General features: G+C 39.1%; 1 protein-coding gene across 1 annotated transcript in view; it reads right to left on the bottom strand.

Annotated features, from left to right (window-relative positions):
- Nucleotides 1-7921: 7921 nt before the first annotated feature.
- The window catches only part of mspo (M-spondin), a 58482-nt gene continuing 53342 nt past the window's right edge, over nt 7922-13061 (bottom strand). The window contains exon 7 of the mRNA XM_071657977.1: nt 7922-12329. Coding sequence (XP_071514078.1) covers nt 12210-12329 — 120 coding nt within the window. The 3' untranslated portion in view covers nt 7922-12209. The remainder of the gene's footprint in view (nt 12330-13061) is intronic.

The raw sequence follows: 13061 nt of genomic DNA, 5'->3' as shown, positions 1-13061 counted from the left end.
TGTCCCTTGACCTGACCCACGAGGGTCAGGTTAAAGGTCATGACATTGTGCCCAAGACTCGTACACAAGGAGTTATTTTCGCCGCAACTGAAACCTAATAATGTGCCTGGTTTGCTTGAGACCTAATATGTCTGGTTTACTTAAGACCCAATATGTCTGGTTTACTAGAAACCTAATATGTCTGGTTTACTTGAGACGTAATATGTCTGGTTTACTTAAGACCCAGTATGTCTGGTTTACTAGAAACCTAATATGTCTGGTTTACTTGAGACGTAATATGTCTGGTTTACTTAAGACCCAGTATGCCTGGTTTACTAGAAACCTAATATGTCTGGTTTACTTGAGACGTAATATGTCTGGTTTACTTGAGACCTAATATGTCTGGTTCACTTAAGATCTAATATGTCTGGTTTACTTGAGACCAAATATGTCTGGTTTACTTGAGACCTAATATGTCTGGTTTACTTGAGACATAATATGTCTGGTTGAGACCAAATACGTCTGGTTTACTTAAGACCTAATATGTCTGGTTCACTTGAAACCAAATATATCTGGTTCACTTGAGACCAAATATGTCTGGTTCACTTAAGACCCAATATGTCTGGTTTACTAGAAACCTAATATGTGTGGTTCAGTATGTCTGTGTCCTGGGACTAATACAACTTGATGACATCGTGTATGTTCATCCTCGACTGCCACTGGGGTCATGAGTGAAGGTGATCATCCTGGGTCATGAGTGAACGTGAACTTGAAGCTGAGCAAAGGTTTAGTGAGAGAGAAAGAGAGAAGAAAACCCCTTGCCCTCTGACCTCCTACTGACCCCACCCACCCCCTCCACTAACCCAGCCTTCCTCCTCGATTCGCCCTCCTCCCCTCCCAGCCCACACACTCACTCTCCACCTCGATGTGTAGACTCGTCAAACTCTCTCCTTTAAGTGTGCGGGCTTTTCAGAAAGCATCGCAGAAAGAGGCATGTCCCCAGGACCTGATGACCCATGAAGAGGAAGGAGGAGGAGGGAAGGGAGTGAAGGAAGAGGGGTGAGGGAGGAGGAGGAGGGAAGGAAGAGGGGTGAGGAGAGCGGAAGGGAGGAGTTCAGTAATCCCCATGACAGTATTACGTTGTGGGAGTAACATAATGTCTTGTTATGAAGGGAGAGACCACAGTAATACGAGAGGGTGAGAGTCTACCGTGATGTGGCAGGGTTTACCTCAAAGACAAGACAGGTGTTCAGCGCTGTATGTCCTGGTGGGTGTATACTCCGGTCGTGAAAGTATCCCGTACGCCCGTTCGTGACACGACGCTGTGGAGCGGTCGCTTTCTCAACGTTCGTAAAGTGTTCACTCCGCCTCGGTGCCCTAAACTCTCATAACCCCTTGTTCTGGGTTGAATGATAATGATGATGGAGTCTCCTGCATCGAAGCACTGGCAAAGCTGAATGATGTTCATCATTATTATTTTTTTTCCATTGTTCTCTCTCTCTCTCTCTCTCTCTCTCTCTCTCTCTCTCTCTCTCTCTCTCTCTCTCTCTCTCTCTCTCTCTCTCTCTCTCTCTCTCTCTACCTGGTCGTCTGGTCTTTAACGACGACCTAGGAGGGGGTCGTCTGGTCACTAAGACTTCCTAATCCGTAAAGTCATGGAACAAGTTGTTGACGACCCCTGGCGCATGATGGCGTCGCCCTTGACACGACCCCAGAAGGCCAGGATGTTATAACCATTAATGGTCTCGTGCTACAGTACTCAAGGGTCGTGCCACAGTACTCAAGGGTCGTGCCACAGCACTCAAGGGTCGTGCCACAGTACTCAAGGGTCGTGCCACAGTACTCAAGGGTCGTTCCTTCATACTCAAGGGTCGTCCCCTCGTCCTCAGTGGTCGTCCCTTCGTCCTCAGTGGTCGTTCCTTCGTCCTCAAGGGACGTCCCATCGTCTTGAAGGCTCGTCTTTTCGAGCTCAGTGGTCGCCCCATTGTACTTAAGGACAGTAGCGACTTACTTAAGGTTCTTTCCTTCGTACTCAAGGGTCGTTCGCGCCTTCGCGGTTCAAGGGTCGTACCGTCGGACTCTGCCATCAATCCGTCGTGCTCAAGGGTCCTTCCGTCGTGGATAGGCATCATAAAAGACGAGGCTTAGTCCTAATAACTGAGTAACACCATATCTAATTATCCCCAGCATGAAAGATAATATATCTATCACCCTTCACGAATCACCTCAATCACTACACACACACACACACACACACACACACACACACACACATCTTGACCAGGTGGCTTTGCCCAGTGGACGTGGCTGTCTTCCTGAGCGCTGCAGGAGACCCGTGATAAGAGACAGTGAAAGTTATGGTGATTACCAAATCGTCTTCTAATATACTCAGGGAATACTGATGGAGTATGCGATATCATAGATGGAATAGTATTTTGTAGCATGTCAACATAGTGCTGGATCTTCACCAACGGACAAAGAATTGGTCAGACAAAATGTATTTTTAGAAGATTCGCCAAGACTTGAGCTTGCTTGACACGGCCTCTTGTCAATGGCAGTTCGTTCTCGGTTGTGCCATGGCTGTCACAGGTCGTGTGTGTGTGTGTGTGTGTGTGTGTGTGTGTACTCGGGCGGCCCGTGTGTGCCCGTAGTGTAGTGGGATCTTAGATGGTTATGTGTTGAGTAAAATGTGTTGAATTTGTTCATATACAATAATTGATCAGCTCGTCTGGTTGAAAGTATAACAGTTTGTCAATATAAATATATATATATATATATATATATATATATATATATATATATATATATATATATATATATATATATATATATATCTTTTTTTTTTTTGTCGCTGTCTCCCGCGTTTGCGAGGTAGCGCAAGGAAACAGACGAAAGAAATGGCCCAACCCACCCCCATACACATGCCTTGATTCAATCCACTGACAGCACGTCAACCCCGGTATACCACATCGCTCCAATTCACTCTATTCTTTGCCCTCCTTTCACCCTCCTGCATGTTCAGGCCCCGATCACACAAAATCTTTTTCACTCCATCTTTCCACCTCCAATTTGGTCTCCCTCTTCTCCTCGTTCCCTCCACCTCCGACACATATATCCTCTTGGTCAATCTTTCCTCACTCATTCTCTCCATGTGACCAAACCATTTCAAAACACCCTCTTCTGCTCTCTCGACCACGCTCTTTTTATTTCCACACATCTCTCTTACCCTTACGTTACTTACTCGATCAAACCACCTCACACCACACATTGTCCTCAAACATCTCATTTCCAGCACATCCATCCTCCTGCGCACAACTCTATCCATAGTCCACGCCTCGCAACCATACAACATTGTTGGAACCACTATTCCTTCAAACATACCCATTTTTGCTTTCCGAGATAATGTTCTCGACTTCCACACATTCTTCAAGGCTCCCAGAATTTTCGCCCCCTCCCCCACCCTATGATCCACTTCCGCTTCCATGGTTCCATCCGCTGCCAGATCCACTCCCAGATATCTAAAACACTTCACTTCCTCCAGTTTTTCTCCATTCAAACTCACCTCCCAATTGAATTGACCCTCAACCCTACTGTACCTAATAACTTGCTCTTATTCACATTTACTCTTAACTTTCTTCTTTCACACACTTTACCAAACTCAGTCACCAGCTTCTGCAGTTTCTCACATGAATCAGCCACCAGCGCTGTATCATCAGCGAACAACAACTGACTCACTTCCCAAGCTCTCTCATCCCCAACAGACTTCATACTTGCCCCTCTTTCCAAAACTCTTGCATTCACCTCCCTAACAACCCCATCCATAAACAAATTAAACAACCATGGAGACATCACACACCCCTGCCGCAAACCTACATTCACTGAGAACCAATCACTTTCCTCTCTTCCTACACGTACACATGCCTTACATCCTCGATAACAACCTTTCACTGCTTCTAACAACTTGCCTCCCACACCATATATTCTTAATACCTTCCACAGAGCATCTCTATCAACTCTATCATATGCCTTCTCCAGATCCATAAATGCTACATACAAATCCATTTGCTTTTCTAAGTATTTCTCACATACATTCTTCAAAGCAAACACCTGATCCACACATCCTCTACCACTTCTGAAACCACACTGCTCTTCCCCAATCTGATGCTCTGTACATGCCTTCACCCTCTCAATCAATACCCTCCCATATAATTTGCCAGGAATACTCAACAAACTTATACCTCTGTAATTTGAGCACTCACTCTTATCCCCTTTGCCTTTGTACAATGGCACTATGCACGCATTCCGCCAATCCTCAGGCACCTCACCATGAGTCATACATACATTAAATAACCTTACCAACCAGTCAACAATACAGTCACCCCCTTTTTTAATAAATTCCACTGCAATACCATCCAAACCTGCTGCCTTGCCGGCTTTCATCTTCCGCAAAGCTTTTACTACCTCTTCTCTGTTTACCAACTCATTTTCCCTAACCCTCGCACTTTGCACACCACCTCGACCAAAACACCCTATATCTGCCACTCTATCATCAAACACATTCAACAAACCTTCAAAATACTCACTCCATCTCCTCACATCACCACTACTTGTTATCACCTCCCCATTTGCGCCCTTCACTGAAGTTCCCATTTGCTCCCTTGTCTTACGCACTTTATTTACCTCCTTCCAGGATATATATATATATATATATATATATATATATATATATATATATATATATATATATATATATATATATATATATATATCTTTTCTTTCTTTCATACTATTCGCCATTTCCCGCATTAGCGAGGTAGCGTTAAGAACAGAGGACTGGACCTTTGAGGGAATATCCTCACCTGGCCCCCTTCTCTGTTACTTTTTTTGGAAAAAAAAAGTGCATATATGATATATAAATATTTTATGATCGCCGTTTCCCGCGTCAGCGGGATGGCCCCGGGAAACAGACGAGGAACGACCCATCCACTCATATATATATATATATATATATATATATATATATATATATATATATATATATATATATATATTCATATTTATTATACTTTGTCGCTGTCTCCCGCGTTAGCGAGGTAGCGCAAGGAAACAGACGAAAGAATGGCCCAACCCACCCACATACACATGTATATGTATGTACACGTCCACACACAGCACATATACATACCTATACATCTCATTGTATACATATGTATACACACACAGACATGTACATATATACCCATGTACATAATTCATACTGTCTGCCTTTATTCATTCCCATCGCCACCCCGCCACACATGGAATAACAACACCCTCCCCCCTCATGTGTGCGAGGTAGCGCTAGGAAAAGACAACAAAGGCCCCATTCGTTCACACTCAGTCTCCAGCTGTCATGTAATAATGCACCGAAACCACAGCTCCCTTTCCACATCCAAGCCCCACAGAACTTTCCTTGGTTTACCCCAGACGCTTCACATGCCCTGGTTCAATCCATTGACAGCACGTCTACCCCGGTTTACCACATCGTTCCAATTCACTCTATTCCTTGCACGCCTTTCACCCTCCTGCATGTTCAGGCCCCGATCACTCAAAATCTTTTTCACTCCATCTTTCCACCTCCAATTTGGTCTCACACTTCTCCTCATTCCCTCCACCTCTGACACATATATCCTCTTGGTCAATCTTTCCTCACTCATTCTCTCCATGTGCCCAAACCATTTCAAAACACCCTCTTCTGCTCTCTCAACCACACTATTTTTATTACCACACATCTCTCTTACCCTATTATTACTTACTCAATCAAACCACCTCACACCACATATTGTCCTCAAACATCTCATTTCCAGCATATCCACCCTCCTGCGCACAACTCTATCCATAGCCCACGCCTCGCAACCATACATCATTGTTGGAACCACTATTCCTTCAAACATACCCATTTTTGCTTTCTGAGATAATGTTCTCGACTTCCACACATTCTTCAAGGCTCCCAGAATTTTCGCCCCCTCCCCCACCCTATGATTCACTTCTGCTTCCATGGTTCCATCCGCTGCCAAATCCACTCCCAGATATTTAAAACACTTCACTTCCTCCAGTTTTTCTCCATTCAAACCTACCTCCCAATTGACTTGACCCTTAACCCTACTGTACCTAATAACCTTACTCTTATTCACATTACAACAACTGACTCACTTCCCAAGCTCTCTCATCCACAACAGACTGCATACTTGCCATAGCCCATCTCATTTCCAGCACATCCACCCTCCTGCGCACAACTCTATCCATAGCCCACGCCTCGCAACCATACAACATTGTTGGAACCACTATTCCTTCAAACATACCCATTTTTGCTTTCTGAGATAATGTTCTCGACTTCCACACATTCTTCAAGGATCCCAGAATTTTCGCCCCCTCCCCCACCCTATGATTCACTTCTGCTTCCATGGTTCCATCCGCTGCCAAATCCACTCCCAGATATTTAAAACACTTCACTTCCTCCAGTTTTTCTCCATTCAAACCTACCTCCCAATTGACTTGACCCTTAACCCTACTGTACCTAATAACCTTACTCTTATTCACATTACAACAACTGACTCACTTCCCAAGCTCTCTCATCCACAACAGACTGCATACTTGCCCCTCTTTCCAAAACTCTTGCATTCACCTCCCTAACAACCCCATCCATAAACAAATTAAACAACCATGGAGACATCACACACCCCTGCCACAAACCTACATTCACTGAGAACCAATCACTTTCCTCTCTTCCTACACGTACACATGCCTTACATCCTCGATAACAACCTTTCACTGCTTCTAACAATTTTCCTCCCACACCATATATTCTTAATACCTTCCACAGAGCATCTCTATCAACTTTATCATATGCCTTCTCCAGATCCATAAATGCTACATACAAATCCATTTGCTTTTCTAAGTATTTCTCACATACATTCTTCAAAGCAAACACCTGATCCACACATCCTCTACCACTTCTGAAACCACACTGCTCTTCCCCAATCTGATGCTCTGTACATGCCTTCACCCTCTCAGTCAATACCCTCCCATATAATTTACTAGGAATACTCATTAAACTTATACCTCTGTAACTCGAGCACACACTCTTATCCCCTTTGCCTTTGTACAATGGCACTATGCAAACATTCCGCCAATCCTCAGGCACCTCATCATGAATCATACATACATTAAATAAACTTTTCAACCAGTCAACAATACAGTCACCCCCTTTTTTTTAATAAATTCCACTGCAATACCATCCAAACCCTATATATATATATATATAGGATATAGGTACAAGGGCAAGCACTCAAGTATAGCAGTATGTAAATGGGATGGGGGAGGCAGACATTTACTAAAAAGTGCTGGCTGTACTTTATTGCTAGGTACTGCTGATTTCAGAGGAAGTTAGGTCCTCACTTTGGAGGGCAGATATTTGTTGCCAGGTGCTGGCAATGTTTAGATTGCAATCGCCTTAATAACACCTTGTAATATCCAGTTCAACAGTTGAATATTACCAAGGGTATTTTTGGTTTTTTACTCTTACAGCTCTCTCATTCAATTGCAACACCAATCCCTAAGAGCATTTTGAGTATTTTTATCATACAAGTTTCTGTTATCAGAGCAAGGTATTGTAACTATGTTCTCTTCTGTTCTTGTCCTCCTCCAGAAAACATTAGGGTTTCAAAGTGCTTCATTCTATTATCTTGCAGTGTTTTCTCACATTTAATAATTTTTCTTGTATGCTTCTTCAAAAAAAACATATTTTCAAGTTTCTACATGCACTATCTCCACTTCATTGTAAACAGAATTAATTGGATACTTTCTTTTTAAATCATGTCATTCCTAAAGTTCCACTTGCTTTTGTTTTATTTATACAAGTATCAAAATAAGTCCAAAAGGCAAGAAAAATGAGTAATCCAGAGACATTTACAAAACTTTTATTACAAAGATCATACATTCATCTCATGAATGCAAAGCCTTCACAAACTTTTAAGGTATGTCTAGACTATGTACAATAACTTAACAGATACTTTAGAAATATAATCTGCATATACAATCATCACTTTATACATAAATAATTTTGCCTAATCATACACTACGACAGTCACACACATACACCTTTTAACAGGCCTTATTTCAGAATTTCTAGCCTCTAAGCTTATGACTCAAAATCATCTAACTTGGCTAACTCATCCAATCAAAGGGTTTACAAGAGCAAATTCTTCCAGAAAGGTAGGCTTATAGAATGCCAAAAGTTTACTTTATCATGTTTTTTTTTTCAAACCACTAGAAAAGCCTTATCTGTTTTAGATTCAAACAACTGAAAGAGTATGTTGAATAATAAGCCCATAGCACTAGAAGAGACGTGTGTATCGCAGCTTTGGGTTGTATAGCATTACATCCCACAATACATTCATACAAAATGCTAAAAACCCGAACCACACCATAAGTAGATAAACATAAAAGGTAGTAAATTTCATAAATAGGCAATATTGACTACAACTCAAATATAAATCAAGACATTAATGCACAAGGATAACCAGTATCTTGAACACAAGAGAAATAACACTTTCAAATATGGCACAATATAAAATGACCTGTGATCACAATGATGAAAATTTCTTTCTAAAAAAGAATTATGTACAGTAGGATTATTTGAAAGATAGTTTCTTTTCTGTGAAACTTATTCACCAACTGTGATATATCATATGCTGGCTGTTATACATTACTGTAGTGCAAAATCATGATAAAATGAAGTACAAAATATTGAACATTCAGTGGTCTTCCTGATTCTGAGTCATAAATATTGTTCTGGTGATATAAACCATCACATCAGTTTTCTGACAAAACTGCATCAGACTGTCTCAAATCAATGCACTTTCAAACATTGGTTCAAAGTTGCCTTTCCTGCATCGGCAAGGAAGCATTAAGAGTAAATTATGGCCTCATTCCCACCATTCAGATGATGAGTGAATGGGTTCTGTAGATTCCAGATATATTCCCTTTCCACCTCCATTTTTGAATAATGGGAGTAGTGTTTAAATTTTCCACCAATTGATGTGGAGATAAATACATGGCCTCTTGTATGTTAAAAGCTATAGAGTGCATTTTATAGGGCACATACAAATAAAATCTTATTATACTAAGGGGATTTTATCTGTCATGGGAGTATATATTCTTCTTTTTTATACGTACCTAATTGCCCCTCCTACCTTTTCAATGTAGCCAAAGAATTTACATATTTATGCTACCTTTCCTATTCCAATTATATTGGGTAAACTACTCTGTCTGAATTCCACACAAAACAATATTTATTCTTTTGTCCCCTTAAATGCAAGCTTTTTTGCATGAGTCACAGGATGTGCACTCTAGCAAGTTCAAAAACTATACTTAAAGTGTTACTTTAGATATCATGTGCTGGTTCTGCAAAAACGTTCAATAAGTTACAAGAACTGTGCTTCACAAACAACAGTCGTATGCTCCTTGCAATTCATGGTAATTTCTTTGTGCATTATGCAGGGTATCCTCTCTGTATTCTTTGGAATCATATCAAGATTGAGACAAGTTCATATCAAGTACAATCCACAGTGCAAAAATGTCTTTTACCTTCCCTCCCCTTTCCCGTAAACAGTGTACATATATATTTAGATACAGTATAAGGAACATAACATTCTGAGGATGAGTATTATGAAGAACCATATTTACAGGAATAAAAAGATTTTGTCCATTCAGGACTATAATTGGGAGTATTCCAGCACACTTACTAATGCAGAATGACACAAATTTATGAAGCACTACAGTGCTAAGATGGGTAAGACATAGCAAAAGTTTGTTTTAAAGTTAGCATGAAGCACCACAGTTCCTTTAAACTGTTAATAAAACCAAAACTACAAACAAGTCTATATGAATACCAGACATCATTTCAAGTGGCCCCAACATTCTTAAAGGATCATCCATTAATCAGTTGAGATATCAAATGCAATAATTCCAGACCAGATGAAAAGTGAACTTGATAATTAAAGATCAAACACAGAATAAGCTTCATAATTATAATTCACTTAAATATAGCTATGCTAATCTGCATATGAAAGTGAATTCAAATCTAACTTATTGCAATATGCAAGAAAAGTAGTAAGTCAAGACCAAATGAAACTCAGACTTGATAGTTTATGATCAGCAGAAAAATATAATTTATAATGAGAGGACAGTTTAAAATATAAGATGAAACACAGACTTGATAATCTATGACCATTTGAAATAAAGAAGTGATGATTCAACATACAATGAATTATCTGATTAATATCCTTCTGTTAGTCATTTGCAAGCTTCATCATTATCACCAAAATTAAATTTCTGTCATCTATATATGTTCAAATATTTATGTGCATAAGAAGCTCCCAGTTGGCTTTGACTATACAAGCTAGGGAGAAAGCTACTATGTACAGCAAATGTGTAACTATTACTACAGTATCCTGATCAAGTAGTCATTAAACTGAAGTTAAATATCTTTACAAATGTAATGACTTTCCTTTCAATATCAAAAGCAATTCTGATTTTCATCTACAGTATCCTGACAGTTTTTAATTCTGAAAATTCTGATTATGACAATTTTTTGTCACAAAAGAATTTCTAAAGGCACAGATGTCCTCATCAACGCTTTTCATTTTCCCACAACACTTTCCAACTATGTGTCACGCATAGAACTTAAATGACCTCAATAGCATCAGCAAAGTCTAAAGGTGACAACAGAAGCTAAAAATATCATAAAATCATGTACCACCTTAATTACTATCTTTGTACGATCGAATACATTCATGAACACAGTATTCAAAGATCATAGGGATTACTCAACTTTTGCCATTAATTATGTAAGTACTGATTTCCTAGCTACCACTCATCACATCTCTTGTCTGTTTTATTATAAAGAATGTACAGTATCTATATTTGCTAAGTAACTGAAACTTGAATTCTTTCCATATCACAATTCGTCTATATCATCAACCCATTTAATTTCTTATGAGGGAAACCTCACACATGTTTCCTAGAAATCAAATCACTTAGGTAATACTTTGTACAAAACCAGATTGGTTACATACTCCATAACCACTTGCTTATGCTGCAAACACCATTAATTTTGAGATTTTAAGTATATATAAGTGTGAGTTATCCTGACTTACTCCATCCCATCACATGACTGACAACAGTCTACTTATAAAAAGGCACCACCTTTCGATGACATGTAAATATATGTAGCCACTTAAGGAACATAAAAATCACCCTCCATGGCTAGTCAAGTCACTGTTAACAAAATGTCAGCAGTTACAGTAACTACATTGCACTAGAATTATGTAATATGTCAAAAATTCATATTAAATAATGCCTTGCAAACTATGGAAGCCCTTCATACTATAGGTACTGTCTATCTACACTATTAACATCTGTTTACCTCTCTTATCAAAGAAAGGTTTTCTCATACTGAGTTTTCAGCTTCATATATTTTCTTATTATATCCACCAAACAAAAATCCTAACTTATCCCTATCTAACATACTGTACATATATCTTTCCTGCATAGAAATCTAATCATTACTCCCTAGTATATCACATACCTTCACTTCAAAGAAAGTTCTGACTTTTCACCAAGTCAAAATATATGCACTTTCAACTTCTAAAAATTTAATAACTTCTATTCCTGATCTTCCTGACCAAAAATAACTAATTTCTTCCTTTAAGACACACCTTTCTCTGCAACATATGTGCAGTAGTATACTATACAATATTACTGAGTAAATCTTCACAAGATTTTTTGCTTTTCTTGGCTATTATAATACCAAGCAAGTAATTAAGATCCAAAACATTTTCAGACCATCTGAGGTGTCAATGGTCTACGCATCATCTACAAGTCTGTCAAATCTACAACTTCTATTTCAACATACTAAAGATTACACCTTGACTCTATCCACTTCTGGTTATCTTAATTCATACCATTCCTTTTCATGAATTAACCAATTTTTTCCCCTTTTTCTTTAATCACCCCTTTTCTCTTCCTTGCTACACATCATGCTGTCTCCGTTAACCTGATATCTTCCCTTTTAATGCATCTTATCTCTTCTGATCTACAATCTCTCCCTCCATTACCCCTCTTTCCTTTTGATATATTGAAGACTTCTTTAATCAGAGATTTTCCTTCTTTCCTGCTCTCTTTTCCCTCTACCAGCTGAAATATTTGTGGTCACAGTCTCTAGAGGAGCCGCACCACTTGGTCTCCTGAAGTGTTGGACAGGGACGTCCCCCATTTCTGGATTGGTGTTTTATAGTTCTTGTCCGGATCTGTGGATATTCATCAAACCAAGTTAGTTGTGAAGGTAAACTGTTACTATTTTAATCAAAAATAAAGATAATTTGACATAAAATAAGAAATTATCTTTACACAAATATTGAGGGTGATGTGACTGGATACAACATGAAGAGAAATTGCAATAGGAGTGAAATATAAGGATATTACATGGGAAAAACATGTGAGAACACTGATGATGAAAATAAGTTTGGATTTATACAAAGAAATATATGCTTTTTGTTAAATAATGATATTAAAATCTACCAAAAAGGTATAGTTATGATGATGGTAACAACAATAAAAATGTGAAAACAGCAGTCATGAAATGATTCTTTGAATCCATGAAGTCTTTAAGGACTGATAAATTTTCTGGAACAACTCATGCAAGAATTCCATCCATTCATTCAATATGCTACTTGTACTATCAATAAGAGGAGACTGATAAAATCACACAGCACTATACAAAATAACTTTACTATATGAACTGTACTACAGAAAGCACCACCTTCCTGTGTATGGAAGCAGTACCCAGAGCAAAGAAAGCAATCCAAAACAAGAGAAGTTTTCTGTTATTGTAATTCTTATTTCCAGTTCGATCACACTCTTACAGACCACATACTCACTTCCCATAACTAATCATGCTTACTCATGTGGACCATTCATTCCTCTCAGCTTCAAGCTATTCATTGTCTCTCAACTAAGAATAATCCAATATACTGTCATTA

This window comes from Panulirus ornatus, chromosome 65 (assembly GCF_036320965.1).
Source record: "Panulirus ornatus isolate Po-2019 chromosome 65, ASM3632096v1, whole genome shotgun sequence".
Classification (NCBI taxonomy): Eukaryota; Metazoa; Arthropoda; class Malacostraca; order Decapoda; family Palinuridae; genus Panulirus; species Panulirus ornatus.
The sequence above is the reverse complement of the archived record's forward strand: the minus strand, read 5'-3'. Positions and strand labels throughout refer to the sequence as shown.